The following is a 20,016-nucleotide window of genomic DNA, read 5'->3' on the forward strand; positions in this document are numbered from 1 at the left end:
TCAAAATGTAGTGTATCTGTGCTATATCACATGAGGAAAGCTCATAATTGAATGATGATTAATGATCATAATCATCAGAACAGTTTTAAAAAAGTGTCCCACTTTATCAGATATTTTAAAAATTAGACCCTCGCAAATTATTAAATGCAATTTTGTATCAGTTAGTTTTAATTGATCCAGTCGGCAAAAACAAAAAAAAAACTATAAACATACTAGGTGATTTGTATTATTATTATTTATAGAGATTTATATGTACCCCCTAACGCTTTCGCTGAACATTATATTTTCTTTCAACAGCTTGAAAACAGGAACGCACAATGAGTAACATCTACGAGTCCGCTGCCACCACGCTGGGCCTCTTCAACAGCCCATGTCTGACAAAAGTGGAGCTCCGTGTGGCCTGTAAAGGAATATCTGACAGGGACGCTCTGTCCAAGCCTGACCCCTGCGTCGTCCTCAAGATGCAGTCCCACGGACAGTGGTTTGAGGTGTGTTCCTGTTCAGGTTTTGTATCCTCTAGCACAAACAGAACAATGTTTTTCATGAAGGAACATCTTATTTTCACCTACACAAAAACACTATCTAGACTAGAGTGTGATTGTCGTATACATGTTTGAAAACCTTTTTTAACAGTTTACAAAGACTTTTTTCATTTCAAAGAAACAACTGTTTGATTGTCAGGCAATCACACACTCCCTTTCCTCACGTGGCGAATATTTCAGAAAACTTCTGCTGTTATTATAAAAGTTACTTCAGTAAGAGTCCTTTCACAAACACTAATCTGGACTGAACAGAAGCTACTTATATAGTGCATGAGAACTAGCTCTTTATGGAACTGCATGTGTGTATGGCTGTTAAAGGCTGATTAGTGTTCAGAGGCTGTAGTCTATGCTGTGATGTGAAAGTAATATTAAACAGCGCTGTTAGATCACAGAAAGCTTTCTAACTGTCACGCTGTCTTGTGCCTGGATAATAAAACCAAAGACGAGGTTGTGCAGTTCTGCATTAACTCAAGTGATTTGGCATATTATTTTTTTGCTAGTTGTCTGAAAGGTTTCAGTTGAAGCACAAAACAGGTGTTTCTAGTACACGGGGGGGTTGCTTGGCACAGTTAAGGGTATGATCCATAATTAATAAGGCACTGCCATTTGAACTCCAGCTGTGAGCACTGAAGTTAAAAACAAAGTGATGTGTTTGAAACTATACAAGTGGGCTTAAGGCATAGTCTGGAGAATCTCATGTAACCTTATCAATTTAATCTAATCAAGGTTTTAAGACCACAGTTGTTTGCTTTATGACGTTACTTTTCAGGACAGTTGAGCGCATTCTCTCCCCTGCATTCATTTTCAAATACTGTGAAGCAACAATGAGTCTTATTTTTATATTATTATTACCATTATGTGACTAAAAACATACATTATTTCTCACAAAAGGAAAATTATATCATAATTTACTCATGTCAATCTAAACATGTATGGTTCTTTCTTCTGTAGAACAAAAGAAGATATTTTGAGGAATGTCTGTGTATTTTAGGTCCATAAAATGAAAGTCAATAGTAACCAAAACTGTTTGGTTACAAATATTCTTCAAAATATCTTCTTTTGTGTTCCGCAGAAGAAAGAAAGTCTTACAGGTTTGGAATGACATGAGGGTGAGTAAATGATGACAGAATTTTTATTTTTGGGTGAACTATCCCTCAAAATTGATAAAGGCATATATCACGGTCATATGAAACATACCAAAAGACTCGAAGATTATGAAATGAAAAAAATCACTTCCATTTGTTAATTCTTTATTAGTTCATATATAGTTGCAAATACATAGTACAATAAAACACAACCATTTAAGTCCCCACAGACCTTCTTCTGTGTTAATCTTGCATAATTTAATACAAGTAATATTTATAGGCTTTACTAAAAAACAAACATGTGTAATGAATTGGTCTAATACAAACAAGTTAATAAGTTAATTTGGAAAGCATTCTATCTACACATTAGTATTACTGTATAATCCATTCTATGTTTTATGCTATCTGAAAAGCCGAAAAAGACCGGTTATTGGAAACAAGACAAGTTAAATGATGTAAGAAGAACAATGAATAACCACTGAATAACCAGCTGTCTTTTTTGCACCATGCATAAATAATGTATATAATGGGAGTAGTGAAAGAGAAATGGCCAGATACACTACAGTAATGAGAACTGATTGATTGAAAGATAAATGTGCTTAATTGTCCTGAAAATAATTTCACAGTGCAAAAAAGAAAAGAAAAAAATAGGTGTTATTGTCTTTATGCAAAATGTCATTAGGACTACTATTCAAAAGTTTGGGGTCAGTAAGATTTTTTAAATATTTTTTTTATATTTTTGAAAGATGTCTCTTATGCTCACCCGGCTGCATTTATTTGATATACAATATATATGTTATATATATATTTATTTGAGCATATTGTATAGTAATATAGTGAAATATTATTATAATCTTAATGGCAAAACTGAATTTTCAGCATCATTGCTGCACAATTTTCATGAATCATTCTAATCATTCTTATTATTGTCAATTTTGAAAACAGTTGTGCTGCTTAATGTTTTTGTGAAAAGAAAGGTTTTTTTCAGGATTATTAGATTAATAGAATGTTTAAAAGAACAGCATTTGTTTAAATACTTTTTTTAACAATATAAAAGTCTTTCCTTTAAATGTATTGACCGACCCCAATCTGTTGATGTCAAGTGCTGTGTATATAATCCACAAAGAGGATTTTGAAATTGGAATGAAGTCAGAAGTCCAAAGCAGAGCCAGAGCGACGATTGACCAAGGTGGGGCCAGAGGGACGAGGGAGCCCAGACCATGGTGGAGCCAAGGAAGCGTTGATTCAAGGTGGAGAGGATGGGTCAGATCCGTTACAGCTGGGCGGAACCACTGGAGGTGCAAAGGGGCTAAAGGGAGACAGCGGAGATGAGGCAGAGGAACTGGATTGCTTTGGCACAGGAGGAGAGAGACAGAGGCTGGGGAGGACCATCCACGAGTCTTGGAGCTGGGCAGATCCTATAGCGACAAAGGAGACTTGGTGCTGGACGACGAAGAAGACTTGGTGCTGGTGAGAAAGATGACTTGGAACTGGAGTGAACCAGCGGCGAGAAAGACGACTTGGAACTGGAGTGAACCAGTGGTGAGAAAGACAACTTGAAACTGGTCTGAACCAGTGCTGAGAAAGACGCCCTGAAACTGGTCTGAACCAGCAGTGAGAAAGATGACTTGAAACTGGACTGAACTAGCAGCAAGAAAGGCAACTTGGGACTGGACTGAACCAGCAGAGACGAAGGTGACTTGGGACTGGACTAAACCAGAAGAGACAAAGGCAATTTGGGACTGGAATGTACCAGCAGAGATGAAGATGACTTGGAACTGGCCTGTATCAAACACTATATCATCCATTGCATCAAAACATTTTCCTGAGCGACCCAGCTTATAGTAGGCAGCTCAGTGACGGCAGTGTGGGTGGGGCTCCAATCCATTCCGATTATATGTGCTAATATGACTGATATTTCCTCGACAACGGACGCCGATCCCGGCTCATACACCTGGACAGCCTCTGCATTGGGCTTGGGCTTCGAGACAAAAGTAGCCTCTGGCAATCGCTCTGGCTCTCGCTTTGTGGTGGCTCTGAGTCTGCAGTGGCTCTGGCTTATGCTTTATCCTAGGTATGGCTGAAGGCTGGCTAGGCTCTGGGGGTCCGAAGTGGGGCTGGTGTTGTCCTCATCTGCATTGCAAACAGTGTACATGGAACCACACTGTACCAGCACGCAATCCACATATTGCGAAGCTCCTTCGAGGAGCCATGTGCAGGCGTGCCTTCGAATGCTTGGTGAGGCAGGTGTTATAGAATATGCACAGTGAGCGGTCGGCATAGTGGGTGAGGCAAGCCAGATCTAGAAAGTCCCTTGTTTGATCCTCCAGGGAGCGATCCCCCTGCTCCAGCAGGAGGAGGCGAACAGCAGGTATATCCGTAGTTTTAAATCCTTTTGCTGTTATAATCAAATCTGTGGTCTTGGATTCTGTCAGGGGTGCTGTGCATATAATCCGTAAAGAGGATGCGTGATGCAGAATGAATGACAAAAGGTACTTTTAATGAACACCAAGAACTAGAATACAACACAACAAACCATTAACATTAGCACAAGACAATGAACCGAAGGTTTAAATACACAGAGGAAAATCCGTAACGGAACAGGTGAGAACTAATTAGAAACCATGACAACAGAAAAATGAATGAGAACAAAGGGCAAACAGTGACAAGGAAAACCATGACTAGAAGCTAAACAGAAGACAATTTACTATTACATTTATTTTTACAATTTACTATTTACAATTTACAAACTAAACATGACCGTGACATTTGAACAGTAGTGTATTCTTGACAGGCTTTGTCAATTTCACTTCATTATTGAGGGCACATACATGGGATTAAGTATAATATTATTTTAAGCAGTTAGTTTTGGTTTTAATGCCACCTGTTATAATAGCCTGTAACAAATTCAATTTGTACTTTAAGTACAGTAACTTCAATAACAGCCATTGACATTGACTTTAGATGTGACTGAATGTGAACTGAATCGATTCAGGATATGAACTGGATTGAGGAAAATCCTTTTCATCATCCAATCAATTAGCCGGTAGGACTTCACTGATCCCAGAGGGGAATATTTTGTAAAGATCTCTGATCTAAATTCCTGAAAGTTCTGTTAAATCAAAACACCAGAGCTGGTGTGTGACATTTGCCATGTTCTGATTGGTTCCAGGTGGATCGGACAGAGGTGATTCGCAGCAGCATCAGTCCGGTTTTCTCCAAAGTCTTCACAGTGGATTACTATTTTGAGGAAGTGCAGCGCCTCCGTTTTGAGCTCCATGACATCAGTAGCAACCATAATGGACTTAAAGAGGCTGACTTCCTGGGCGCCATGGAGTGTACGCTCGGACAGGTGAATGCACGAAGGAGCAGCAGAGTGCACATTTAACTGAAGCACAGTAGGGAAGATGAAAGCTTGTGAATGGAATGAGTACGTGAGAGAGAGGATGAGTACATGAGAGGGATTGTGTGGATCCAAAAGGGTAGCAGAGAGCTCACCAGAGCATAAAGGTGCCTGGTGGGCAGATGGACTATTACTTCAATCTCTTTTTATCTAGTCTATAATAAGACAAGGCTATAACCAGTGGTAAATAAAAGGACATAAGAGGGTAAAGAGGACTTGAGAAAAAGAGAGTTCATGAGAGGACAACTAACTGAAGGATTTGGATGGCAATAGCTGATACTTCTTTTGTCTTGATGCTGTTAAAGTGATATGCTATTGTAAAAAAAAAAATTTTTTAATTGTTTACAACTTAGTTGACAAGTAGTGCATAGCCTATTATATAAATTTTGAAAATGCTAAACAAGGTAAATTTGATAATAATTTTGTTTCCAATATTGGTAAACTGGTCTGAGTTAAGTGCACAATCTTATTGAATCTGAGTGGTCCTGCTCACTAGGTTACTAGATACTTACATCACTATTTAATGTTGTAAAAGTATGTGGATAAATAGCCTTTTTGTTGGTAATTGTGCAGTAATTTATTTATATTTTAATCATATTTAAATACATTATATTTATTATAACTTTGTTTTTAACAACCTTGCTGTTTTTTACTAGCACAAATAATTAAAAGATTTCTTCTTGAACAAAAAAATAAAAAAATAAAGAGACATTTAAAAAAAGAATACATTTCTTTGTAATCCAAAAATGACCATTATGCACAAAAAAATATATATATATATATATATATATTAAATCTTACTTTTTTCTAACCTTTTCTGCTTTTTCTTCTGTACATTATCCGTTAAGTTACAGACATTAATGCAAAGTGTAATTCAAAATAACTGGTATTTTAAAACATATTGTGAAATATTGTGGTATTGTGAAAAATCAAAATGGAAAATTACTTCATATTAACAGTACATTTGGCCCTAATTTTTACAGATGTGTTTTTCATAATTTCATAATTTGTTAGAGTTTACAGTCTGGCTTTCTGTATAAGTGTCTCTGCTTGCCTCATGTCCTCTCCTTTTGCTTCATAGATTGTATCACAGAGAAAACTATCCAAAGCTTTACTGAAGCAAGGAAACACAACTGGCAAATCATCTATTACAGTAAGAATAGACGTTCACCCCAATTATTTCACTCTGCAAATTTGTGCTCTTTTGTCATAATCTGAGCAATGACTTCTTTGAAATCACAGGTCACAGCTGAAGAGCTGTCTGGGAATGATGACTATGTGGAGCTCGCCTTCAGTGCCAAGAAACTGGATGACAAGGTGTGACATCTCTGTAATTGCTCAACAGGCACTTTACAACAATATTGAGACAAACATCTGATAATGTTGCTCTTCATACTGTCCTTTATTACTACGGATTATGAAAAGCCAAAATTCAAATGGAGCAATGCATCATCTGCTAATATATTAAAATATACCATGCCATTACAAAATGATGACAAGTTTGAGTCTAAATACACAGTGGACCGTTCAAAAAACAAGAAAGGATGTGCAATCAAATACCGACTCTAAATGGGAGAAAGTCAGGACAGGCCATTCATTACACAATAAATGCGCCTGGGGTTAATGTATGAATCAATCAAAAATTCATTAAAGCTCAAGTGTCTCTGTGCTAGTAGCGGCACGGAACGAAATTGCAAAAATAATGATTTTGATTTTCAGAAAGGCTTCTTAATATTTTCAGATGTTACATTAACCTTAAAAATAATAATGGTTGATTCTTTGTTTGTTTAGGACTTTTTTAGCAAGTCGGATCCATTTCTGGAAATCTTCAGAGTGAATGATGATGGAACAGCATCACTGGTGCACAGAACAGAAGTGAGATTAATAGAAAGACACACATGCATTTGCAAAAATGCATATTAAATACAATTTTAAGAAATATAGTGTACATGTATTAACTGATCTTGGTATTTTTTATTCACAGACCATTATGAACAATCTCAGTCCTGTCTGGAAATCATTCAAAGTTTCTTTAAACACACTCTGCAGTGGAGACCATGAGCGGGAGTTAAAGGTAGGACAGTTATTTCGACTAGATTTGCAAATAATTTATTACACTATTATGCATACTTCTTTGATATCTAGACACGCTATTGGATATTTCTGACATAAAGCAATTAATCATCTCATCAAATGATATACTGCAGCAATGTGAACACACTTTATACAAGGCTTTTATGTCAGTGTAGTTTGTTTTTGTTTTTTTTTGCTCTTTATTCTGGTCTCAGCGTGACCATTTGGTCACATTACATTAGAATCATCTTGGCAGATTTATGTAATGGCAGTCCTATCCATTCTGCCTCACCATTGCAGCTGACATCTTTCATAGTGAGCTAATTACTGAGCGGGTAAATGGAGCCCGGCTGTTTGGAGGGTCCTGACAGTTGGCTGAGAGGAGCAGACGTGGTGGAACCAGTGACAGAAATTGATGTTAATGCCCTTTAGTCCATTCAAGCCCACACAGTCCTTCTGGGTTTGAGAACTTTCTGTCCCTAGGTCCAGTTGTAAAAAAGAACACTTTAGGGCTCTATGGAAAGCAAGAAGCTCTGTTATCAACTAGACACGACTGATTTGGGATCAGAAAGTTATATTAGACTCAAAGTCAGCTGCGGTTCGTCTGTAAGGGCAGGTGATACAGTGCCCCACCAAAATATTCATCCAAAACATAGACATCTATATAAACAGAATTCATTATAAATTGTAAATGTGTTCAGCATTCTGTAACAACTATTTTCTTGATTTTCTCGACTATTTTAAATCATAAAGTGAGCAGGATATATTAAAGTTTACCACATGGCTTCGGCAGGCATGCATTATGATTAAGGCAGTCAATCGATTAATCGTACTTTTGTTGTAAGTGCTTATTAACTGCACACTTATCGTGAAATTAAGCATACGCCATTTATCTCAGATTATCAGATTGAAGGGTGATTCTCACAAAACTGTATTTTCTGCAAGCTTCAAGGATCATTGGAGACTCCAAAAGGACACCAAATAATACATACATTTATACATAATACATTTTATAAATATATGTTTTTATTTTTATTATTTATAAATAATAAATGTATACACACCTAAGCACCCATGAACAAGAATGTTCCAGAAAAAAACTTTATTGATCAAAAATTCAGTGTTTAGTATGTGTACAGAGCAGCAACAACAAGATTGTTTTAGACATTTCAAGCTGCGATACCCAACAGGACCACACAAGACGCCAAAAAAATCTCCTAAATCAACCGCTTTGACTTGACTGCATAAACCTACGATTACTAAACACAACAACGTGCACATGACAAATCAAACATAATTCTTCCTGAGTGTGTGTGGAAACAACGCAAATTGAAATGTGTCTGTACATGAATGCAGCGTGATCGAGAGCGTGCGCATACACGGTTTGTTCTTTGTGCATCAATATAACAGACTCTCACGTGCTTACTGTACTACTCCTGTTTGTCACCAAAATTGCGCTCTTCAGAAACAGTCACAGAATACGACAGAGCTCGTGTTTTAAAGCAGAGCACACACTTGAATTAATAATTCACTAAAAATGCAATGTGAGTCTATTCGCTCTGATACTATGTCTGATGTAATCAGCCTGGCCTTCTTTACATTAGCGCTGTTTTGGACTGATTGAATTAATTGGATTACTGGATCACTGAAAACTTTTCCAGAGTTTAACGGCTTAAAGTGGCCTGATCACAAACAAGGAAGCAGAACTGGGTTAAAGAGTTAGAATGGAAATGTCCTCCTACCAGGGTTACAGGTGCTTGTAGATGCTCGGTGGGATTGTGATAAACTCCCGACTTCGAAGATCATCTAACTGCGTGACGAAAATTACGTTAATGCTTCACGTACTTCTGTAATTTATTAGCGTTAATTGCTTAAAATTATTTTAACGTGTTAAGGACTGTAATCACATGCGTTAATGCCTTAACGGTGACAGCCCTAATTATGATACTAAGTGGGGCAGAGGGTGCCTGTGTCCTCCCCAGCTCTACAGCGCCCCACAATTTTTCAATGTAAATCTGTGGTGAAAAATGAGAGACATTGGGGCAGATTTCAGACTGCCCAGCTTATTTTAACATTACCTTACGTAAACCTCCCTCCAGAACAAGACAATATCAATCCGCTTCAACTGCGTATATTAGCCTGCATTAGGTCGGTAACTAGTTGGCATGTCTGTTCTTCGTATCGAATTAATGAAAGTTTAAACATGCTAATGTGAATAGCCTTTATATACCGGTAGTTCTGTTTTGTTTGTTTGTTCTGAGAATAGAAATTACTTTCTTTTCCTCACCGGAATTCCTCCCCAACTTGTAACATTCTAAAACAACATTCAGAGGGAATAAATACTACATTAAAGGTTGGGTAGGCAACTTCGGAGAGTCTAGCAATAGCAAGCTAGCTTCGAAAGCATTAGATCCCACCCTCCCTTCAGAGTGTCTCCAAAGCCACACCTCCTTCAAAACACATGACGAGAGATGTCGTTAATCATGTCTCAAAGCACATAGAATTACAATAATAATGAACGTAAACAACTTACAGAGCTCTTGTACCACCTGACTGCTCAGGGTAGAATGTCCACCGTCTAAATTTGAGCATAAAATCTTGATTATGATTAGAAAACATTTGTTGTCATGTTGTCTGAATTAATGGTAATATTTCTGTATATAACAGCAAAAAAAATGTATTGTTCAAAAGTTTGGGGTCAGTTTTATTTTCATCTGAATGATCGTGTGACCTTAAAAACTGGATTAATAGCTACTGAAAATCCAGCTTTGCCATCACAGAAATAAGTTACATTTTAAAATACATTAAAATAGAAAACAGATATTTTAAATTGTATATCAGATACAATAATATATCAGATTTGAATGTACACTGAACAAAATTATAAACGCAACACTTTTGTTTTTGCCCCCATTTTTCATGAGCTGAACTCAAAGATCTAAGACTTTTTCTATGTACACAAAAGGCCTACTTCTCTCAAATATTGTTCACACATCTGTCTAAATCTGTGTTAAGCCCTATTCGCACGGGATTAGCATTATCTGGGGACCTTGTGTGATTTAGAAATTACACAAGGAAATTATAGTAATATAGAAATTATAGTTATAAAAATCATTTAATTCTGTTAGAGAACAGACGCTATAATTAAAAACTGAACTGAGCACAGACCAGCAGCAGGAATCAGATTTATTTTATCACGAGAGTGAGGAGCTGACAATATGACGGCGGAAGATTTGGTTTCAAAGCTAAATGTAAAAGCGCCCATTTAAGCGAGCTTGTCATTGTACTGTTCTGTTTTTGTGTTTTTCTTTAAGAATAATATTGAACACACCTTTCAAGCAATTCACTCAGAACCAGTCAGTATCTGGTGTGACCACGATTGGTCAACCATACCTGTCAACACTCCCGTTTTTGCTGGGAGTCTCCCGTATTTCACACCCATCTCCCGCTCCAGTAGAAATGGGAGGAGAAGACTCAGGTGGTATTTAATGAAGCATCCTTTTTCTCATCATCCTTTGGCTAGTGTTACATTTATATGATCACACACTCTTATTCATGCAAATGCTTTTAAACCATTCAAGAGAGACAAGACAAAGAGAATGTGCTGCCTGTGAAACCAAGCCTGTCGCACTCATGTTAAAAACTGAAGCCAAAAAGTCTTGATCGCCCCCAGGTGGTTGGTCCCAGTATAGGTCATAACCCCCACCCCCCTGTGTATTTTAAAGGTGAAAATTTCATTTTTCATTCGTTTTCGTTTAACATTAATATGAATTCCCCTAGCCTGTATATGGTCCCCAAGTGGCTAGAAATGTTGATGGGTGTAAACCGAGTTCTGGGTGTCCTGCTCTGCCTTTGAGAAAATGAAAGCTCAGACGAGCCGATCTGGAATCTTCCCTATATGTCGACATACAGGGAAACGTTACCTCCCCTTCCTCTGCTTTGCCCGCCCAGAGAATTAGGAGAAAATGGATTCCGTTTCGCAATGTCAGCACAGGCTTTTACGATATGGATTCGACAGCACCGCCACAAACAGTGAGTAACAGTGTTCATTAATGCCTGATCTGTGATCAGTGATTTCTGATGTGTAGCTAAATATTCAAGTTTACACAGACTTTCTTTCTAAATCGTTTATGCATCAGTGAATCAAGCCAGTGACTAAACGATCAACTTCACATTGTTTCTCTTAGTAGCATGACACAAATCTGTTATTTAAATTGTGATTAGATGCTAGATTAGCGATCAAAGAACACTCTCTTTATAATGTTCAGATCTGTCAATCACACTGAGTGTATACACTTGCCCAAACTGCCGTTATAACGAATGGCACTGTTATACTGCACAACAAAGCTCTTACTGTATTCATATCGATGTCGTGTTTGCTGTTAGTTGTGGTCAAAGCATTTTGTGAGAGAAAACGTGTTGCAATGACGAGATCACTGCATTCACACGTTCAACAGACTGCATGTGTACTCAATGCTGATCACTGCAGCTTTTCATGTGATGGGAAAAGATATAAAAATAATGCTCGACAGCTGTAATGGTAAAAAAAACTTCGTAAAAGTATCCGAGAGGGATTCCACATGTTACAAAGTTCGAGGAAGAAGACAGGGTCGGCGTGACTGGGACGCGTGTTTATTCAGAACTCTCAGGTAGAAGCAAAATAAACTCGCGCTCACAACAACTCAGTAAAATAAAACTTTTCTCAGCCATCTTTCTCCAGAGCTCTCCGTCTGGTCTACGAGTCCGTCTCTCTCTCTGGCACTGGCAGTGCGTGCAGATCTCGCTACCCCCACCCTCCACCCCCCCACCCAGAAAAAGGCCTTTTATTTCTAAATTATGACATTTTATGATGTAAAAATCATACTAACAAAATAAGGACAATTCAGGAAACAATGCAAGATGTCAGCGACATATTAGGACCTCCGATGGCTTCACTTTTCTTAAAGGTCTTAAAGTGACAGTAACCACTTATGATGTCATTAATGTAAAAAAAAAAAAAAAAAAGTAATAACTCACTAACTACTCACTGCTCTTGACTGAAGAACGTACTCGGTTACTCACGTAACCTCGGTTCCCTGAGAGAGGGAATGAGTATTGCGTTATGGGAAAACTCCTTTTCTCGAGAATATGAAGCAAAAAACTTTATTCTATAAAGTGTCTATGTAAAACGCAGTGCGGCTGCACAGCAGATAGAACAGCGAACCTGGCATGTGAGCCGCTCTCATGGAGCTCAGGAAGTGCTCTGCCCATAAAAGGAGGTGATTCGCCATGGAATGTAGGGAGCCTGATTTCAGACCGCCCTGGCAATTTATATAGGATACCACTGACATGTTGTCCGTTCGGACCAGGACGTGGGGACCCTTTATGTACGGAAGGAAAGCTCTCAGCGATAGGATGACCGCTTTCACCTCTAGACAGTTTATGTGTAGCCTTTTCTCTGATGTTGACCACTGGCCAGAGACCGGCTTGCCCTCGTGGAGGCGCCCCAACCTAGGTTGGATGCGTCTGTCGAGACCACTTTCCGTTAAGGCCATAAGACCTAGCATCCTCTGAAAACGTTTGAGAGGAACATAAGCGCCAGCTTTGAATGACGCCGCCATGTTCTGAATAGAGAGGGCGCGCTGTGACGTAAGCCATGCCCTCATCTGTATTGAGTCTATGACTGTACCCAGAAAAGACACATTCTGGGTGGGAGACATTGAACTCTTGGCGATATTGATCCTGAGACCCAAACATTCTAGATGGTTGAGGAGCCAGGACTTGTGTATCGTCAACTGTAACTCTGATTGGGCTATGACAAGCCAATCGTCGAGGTAGTTGAGTATCCGCATGCCTTTTAGCCTCAGTGGGGCTATGGCTGCGTCCATGCACTTCGTAAAAGTGCGAGGCGCCAGGGATAACCCGAATGGCAGGACTGTGTATTGATAAGCCTGACCCTCGAAGGCGAATCTCAAGAATGGCCTGTGACGGGGTGCTATCTGAATGTGAAAGTATGCATCTTTCAGGTCGACTGTGAAAAACCAATCCCCTGGGCGAATGTGCGCGAGGATTTGTTTCACTGTCAGCATCTTGAACGAGCGCGTCACAAGCGCTTTGTTCAGATGTCTGAGGTATAGGATGGGCCTGAGGCTGCCATCCTTTTTTGGAACGAGAAAGTAGCGACTGTAAAAGCCTGACTCACTTTGTGTCGGGTGCACGGTTTCCACCACTCCCTTTTCTAACAGTTTCGATACCTCGGCGCGGAGCACGTGACTCACACTGCTTTTCACTGAGGTTTCGACCACGGCGCGAAAGCGCGGGGGTCTGCGAGCGAACTGTAGCGAGTAACCTCGTTTTATTATGTTCAACACCCAATTTGATATACCGGGGATGGCCTGCCAGGTCTGGGCTTGTGAAGCCAGGGGTTGAATTCGAATCGGGGCGGGCCGCTTAGTGATAGGGACCCAGTAACCCGTTTGTTTTGAGCTTGTAACACTGTGGGGATAGTGTTTATGTTTGGCGGCGTGCACTGTGTAGTGGGCGCGCGCATTACATTTATGGTACAGGACAGCGCGTGAGCTGTGTGGGGGGTGCTTGAGTGTAGGGGTGCATACTGTGAAGTGGGCACATCGTCTACAGAGAAAAAGCTCTTTTTTAGATTTATTTGGGTCGCCGTGAAAACGGCGTTTGTGTGCAGGCGAGTACTTTTGATAGTGGGCTCGTTGACTGCGGAAACTGAGTCGCCAGTCACCTGTTTGTAGGGAACTGTGAGACTGAGAGTGTGTGGTGGAGGTCCAGCCGAGGCGGGCCCTGGCCACCTTCTCTTCCCTCTTGCGGCTAGGACGGCTTCGGTGGCTCGGGTCTCAACGCAGCTTTAGGTCGAGGTCCCCGAGACTCAGGCTGCCTGCTGCGGCTTGCAGAGTGTGAGCGTTGCCGATTCCTGGATACTGAGCGTGGCCGTGAGGTTGGCGGTGCCGTCTTGGCGGGTTGAGGGGGCGGCGCTTTGTGACGGCCAGAGGAAGAGCTGGAGCGTTTGGGCAGAAAGTGTTTCATGGCTTGCAACGCTTTCTGAGCCTCGGTGAAACGCTCGGCGAAGCCAACGACCGCCGGACCGAACAAACCGGAGGAGGAAATGGGAGCATCCAGAAAGGAGGCTTTGTCGATATCCTTCATTTCCGTAAGGTTCAGCCATAAGTGACGTTCTAGAACGGTCAGGTTGGCCATAGTCCTTCCGATAGCGGGCAGAGGTGCGCAGCGACGGCCTGGGAGGGGAGGAAAACCCTCATATCCTTTTTCCTTAACGCCATCGACAGAGGAGAGCGCTGGGGAAAACGAGGATTTAGCACGAGCCGAGTAGGGGGCTTTCCAAGCCTTCGTCAGCTCGTCATGAACCTCCGGGAAGAGGGGGGCGGGCTTTTGAGGGGAGGAAAGGCGACGGCTTTGCAGGAACCATTCGTCCAGCCTACTCCGTGTTGTCTCTGGGGGGTGGGACCACTCGAGCCTGAGGTCTTCCACGGCCTTAGTGAGAACACGGACCAGCTCCGTGTCAAAGCTGGCTTTAGCGCTCGTGGCAGTCTGCATCGAAGCGGAGGGCTCCGAGACAGAGTCTGACCACTCGCTGCCAGATACAGCCAGGGAAAGGCTGTCCTCCTCCTCCTCTTCCTCTGCTGGTCCACCGAAGGAGACGGAACAGGCCGCTGCGAGGGAGGGGCACTGTTCCTCTTGGGTGAACTTCACCGGCGAGGGTGAGGCACGTGGAGAGTTGCTCGGCGTGCAGTCGCTTGATCGCTCAGGTGGCCTCTGGTCGCGGCGTTTCTTTTTGCGTGGTCCAAGAGGCGCGGGTGGGGCAGGGACATCGAAGCTGGCGAGGCGAGCCCTCAGGGTCTGCAGCGCCATCTCGTCGCACTCGGGGCAGCCGCCCTTGGAGAGTGCAGTATGATGTGGCGGTCCCCGCCGAGGAGAGGGGCTCTGCACGAGGCGCAGGAAAAACGAGGCATTTGAAACAACGCTCGTGCTCTTTTTGAAGTGGGGTTGCAGCGGCAACACACACACTACACAGACAAACAGAATAAAGGATATATGTCGCCGGATGGCGCAGCTGCAGGTAGCTGAAGGCGGAGACCAGGCGGGAATCCGCCGTCCTCAGAGCTGCAGAAGCTCCGCTGGGTGCTTTTCTACGGCGGGGCTTCAATTCCGAAGATCAACGAACGAAGGTATCGCTGAAGGAGATTAAATCTGAATTCCTATGGCAGAACATGGTCTTTTATAGCCTCAATATGCTAATTCCAGCGACCTTGTTCGGCGGGATTTTCAAGCGACCCCTATTGGTTCGCTCTCTCAGCCGCCTCGCCATAGGTTCCTGCAGTTGCTGCAGCACAGCCAATCAGCGCGCAGCTCGCGCTGTTCTATCTGCTATGCAGCCGCACTGCGTTTTACATAGACACTTTATAGAATAAAGTTTTTTGCTTCATATTCTCGAGAAAAGGAGTTTTCCCATAACGCAATACGAGAGACCTCTCGAAAGGGAACTTTGTAGCTTTAATAAAGGTTAATCTATATAATTTATACAGTGCAAACTGTTTGATAACTTTATTCAATTTCTGTATATTTCCTACTTGTTATACAGGTAGGAAGGGCACAGGTAGCCTACATATGAAATTTATTATGGATTTGAGGCTTGTTTTTAAGTTCACTTAAATTAAAAGTTGTTATATTTTTTGAAGCCTAGCTAATAAATGTTAATGTGTTATTTCATTGAAGTGTCAATGAAATGTTATTCCATAGAGACATCAGTAGCTGTATTAGTATCAGTGAGTGTATAAATTACAGAAGTACGTGAAGCTGTGTCATTAAAGTAATTTCCGTAACACAGTTAGATGATCTTCGAAGTCGCTGCATTCATGTACAGACACATTTCAGTACATTCACATTGTTTCCACACACACACACACTCAGAAAGGATTATGTTTGATTTGTCATGTGTACGTTGTTGTGTTTAGTAATCGTAGGTTTATGTAGTCAAGTCAAAGCGGTTGATTTAGGTGATTTTTTGGCATCTCTGTGTGGTCCTGTTCGGTATCGCAGCTTGAAACGTCTAAAACAATCTTGTTGTTGCTGCTCTGTACACATACTAAACACTGAATTCTAAAGTTTTTTTCTGTAACATTCTTTTTCCGGGGGCTTAGGTGTGTATAAATGTATTATTTATAAATAATATAAATAAAAAATATATTTATAAAATGTATTATGTATAAATGTATTTATTATTTGGTGTCCTTTTGGAGTCTCCAATGATCCTTGAAGCTTGCAGAAAATAGAGTTTTGTGAGAATCACCCTTCAATCTGATAATCTGAGATAAATGGCATATGCTTAATTTCACGTTAAGTGTGCAGTTAACCGCGATTAATCACACAACAAAAGTGTGATTAATTGCGATAAAAATTTAATCGATAATAATTGATCATCGATTGACAGCCCTAATATATATATATATGTATATATATATACAGTATATATATATATATATATATATATATATATATATATATATATATACAGTATATATATATATATATATATATATATATATATATATATATATATATATATATATATATATATATATATATATATATATATATATTGTTGCATTTACATGTATATACTCAACTATGCTTTTTTAAAGTTTTGTTTGCTTATTAAATCATGAACGCTCCAATCTTGGGAGTTTTCATGAGTTAAATAAGCAAACATTCCTTCTCTTCTCTTTCTCTCTCTGTCACACACACTTATTCAGACTACAGCACTGCAGGTGTAATATACTCATTGGTATGCCAATGCAGAAGTGGGGATAGGAGAGCTGTATTGGAATAATCTGGCTCAAAAGATGGTTCTCTTTGTATTCTCATAACAGTGAGTTTAGATGGGATTTAGTCTGCCGCATCACACTGAGATTCTGCACAAAAGCTGTTTGGAACTGAAGCCTTTCTAAAACGTTCACATACTGCTCAGGTGACATTTCAGAGAAAGTTAAAGTTTCAGGCCAAGAAAAAGACAAAAGGAGAGCATAATTTAGAGCTGATGTCTCAATTTGTTTATTTGAGAGCAGAATCCCTTGATCAGCTCTACCGTGGCACATTACCGTGCTGCTCTTAGCTTTACTTGAACATAACCACCACTTACTGCAAATTAACTAATGCTCTAAATGCTTGGAAACAAGCCACTTTGAATTAAGCCTTTGGCAATTATATCAAGTGGCTGAATAAGTAGTTGTGCAACATGTTCATTTAAAGCTGGTTAAAATACATTTTCAATCTAATACTCAAACATTATGGCATTTTTGATTTGGGTCAAAAAATGTGTAGGTGATGTTGGACAGTCAAGGACATCTATTCAGACAGATGGGAAAGAAGTTTTTTAGGTGACATGTCCCTGAATAAACATGAACTGGTTTGTTTAATATTCATGACTTCTTTACACTCAACGCCCCACAGACAGCAATGTCTCTGCAGTGAAAACACATTTTGAATTCAGATTCACAGAGTTACGGAGCCACTGTTACGTTTTATTCATGTTATCATACTAATTAATATATTTATAAGACAGCCATGTTATGTTGAAAGCTCACAATCACTTTTTTTGCTGTTGTGAGCCCCATCTATTGTAAATCTTGGTACAATTGCATAAATTATGTAAATTATGTCATAAAATTCTACTGGAATGAAAGAACAGAGTTAGGGTCCAATTGTACAATTGTGAGATAATTTACAGTGGGTTATGGTTTTATTTCCCGAAGAGATAAACAATGTTTTTGTGCAAATTTTGACACAGTCATTTATCATTTAAGCCCTTTATTAAATCTTCAACAAATATTGATGTAACGGCCCAAAGGCAACAAAAATGAGCAATAATAATTTGAAATCTAGCCTGTGCGTTAATGTATTATGTTGTTAGAGCTGTGATTTAATTCTTTAATTTTGAATTTTGAATAAATTAATAATATATTCTAAAAACATAAAAATATTTTAGTTTAGTTCTGTAGCCCTACCTTAACGCTCAAAATAATATTTTTTTTGAGTAGGACAAATTAATTAAATTAAATTAAATTAAATTAAGCAAATTAGTTCAGTCAAATGAACTTTTATGAGTATTTAGCACTTTCTTTTCCTTTCAAGTTCACAGAACTGATATATTTTAAGGAAACTGAACTGTTTTATTGTTTTGATTTTTATTAAATTATTTATTTTGATTTAGACAAACTTAAGTTTAACTGAAACAAGGATTTCTATTTCCCAGCATGCTTTGCCCATGGCACTCGAAAGGGAGAGTAAATGATAAAATTAAGTGTTATATAATGTTTTTTTGTGCAAGATTAATGTTAAGTGGGAGATTTAGTAGTGGTTAATGTTTTGATATGCATTTTAGAAGAGTTTCTGTTAATGGAGAGTTGCCATCATGGTGAGTTTAAGTTTATTCTATTACAAATATTCACATTGAGGTTACATGAAAATTTTAAGTTAAATGTATGAATTAGTGTAACATTTCAAGTTAAGAACAATTCAAATATATAAGAACAAAATAAAAATCTGCCGGATCTGCTAACTTAAACTTTGAATTTCTTAGCTTAAATATTTTGAGGCCTCAAATTTTTTGAGTTTTGCCAACTTATTCGGGTTTACAGTGTATCTTTTGGGGATGTTTCCAAACTTTATATTGAGAAGAGGTGCAGGTGTGAGTTTTGCATGTTGAGTTATTGCTGGTTCTCGCTTCTTCAGCTGAAAAGTCAACCACAGCATCTCTATATTAATATTTTAAATGGCCTTCAAATTTTGATTACCACCCGCTTATGTCCCAGCATCAATGATTCATTAACAGCAATGCTACAGTGTGCTGTCTTCCTGCCACTCCTGCCACACACCAACACTCATAATGACACATATACACAGCGTACAGGCGTGGGTGTTATACATTTAAACAAACAACATGACAAAGGATATTAAAATTTAAGAAGTGTTATGATAACAAGATGACCTGCTGCAGTTTGTCTGTACATTGCATGACTTTCGCAATCCTTTTTTAGATCTTAAAACTTTAGACTCCTTAGCTCCAGATTCAGCGCAGAGTAGAAAAAAGATCTTCTAGATGAACTGTGACATTTCAGTCTCACTATAGCAAGAAAAGCTGGTGATGTTTTCATTTTGGCTGCATTTGTGATGTTATTAATTATCTCAGCGTTTTGGTGTTTGGACGCGCTGTTTACTTTGTGTGCATTTTATTCTCATCTATCATTTATGAGACACTACTATTGTTGCCCCTTGAAGCAACTTTAGAATTAAAACAAATGTTTGCAAATGTGTATGAGAAGAGTTGTGGAGGTTAAAAGCTGAAATTCTCATAGTTTTTATTGTTAAGATGTATACTGTTTTACGTTTATTCCTTCATATTCCTAGTAGACTAGAGCTTTAGATATAATTTAACTCTAGTGCATCTGATGACTATTCATATCGCCATAATGTCTATATATTTTTTTCTTACTCAAACACTACACAGTCATTTATTTTCAGCATTTTTCCAATAAAATTATCTAAAAATAAAAATATAGGATGATAAGACTTAATAGTAATTAGTTATAGATATTTTATTTTTTCCCATCCTATTGGCAAGGTATTTTTTTCTTGTATCATTTGCCTTAAAACAAGAAAAAAATAATTACCAGTGGGGTAAGAAAAACAAACGTAATTCAATATTTACATTTTCAATATTGCAGGTGCATCATAAGAAGAATATTGCATACGTTTTTGTGTGTACTGTGTACGTATGTGTGTGTGTGTACGTATGTGTGTGTGTGTGTGTGTGTGTGTGTGTGTGTGTGTGTGTGTGTGTGTGTGTGTGTGTGTGTGTGTGTGTGTGTGTGTGTGTGTGTGTGTGTGTGTG

The 20,016-nt window shown here is 39.2% G+C and overlaps 1 protein-coding gene across 1 annotated transcript in view; it reads left to right on the forward strand.

Annotated features, from left to right (window-relative positions):
* Positions 1 to 317: 317 nt before the first annotated feature.
* Positions 318 to 20,016, forward strand: part of cpne4b (copine IVb) — a gene marked incomplete at both ends in the record, with an annotated part of 46,376 nt that continues 26,677 nt past the window's right edge. The window contains 6 exons of the mRNA XM_079829599.1: positions 318 to 488; positions 4,800 to 4,979; positions 6,112 to 6,183; positions 6,273 to 6,347; positions 6,822 to 6,905; positions 7,015 to 7,104. Of these exons, the coding sequence (XP_079685725.1) occupies positions 318 to 488; positions 4,800 to 4,979; positions 6,112 to 6,183; positions 6,273 to 6,347; positions 6,822 to 6,905; positions 7,015 to 7,104 (672 nt within the window). The remainder of the gene's footprint in view (positions 489 to 4,799; positions 4,980 to 6,111; positions 6,184 to 6,272; positions 6,348 to 6,821; positions 6,906 to 7,014; positions 7,105 to 20,016) is intronic.

Source organism: Gobio gobio, assembly GCF_949357685.1.
Source record: "Gobio gobio genome assembly, chromosome: 11".
Lineage (NCBI taxonomy): Eukaryota > Metazoa > Chordata > Actinopteri > Cypriniformes > Gobionidae > Gobio > Gobio gobio.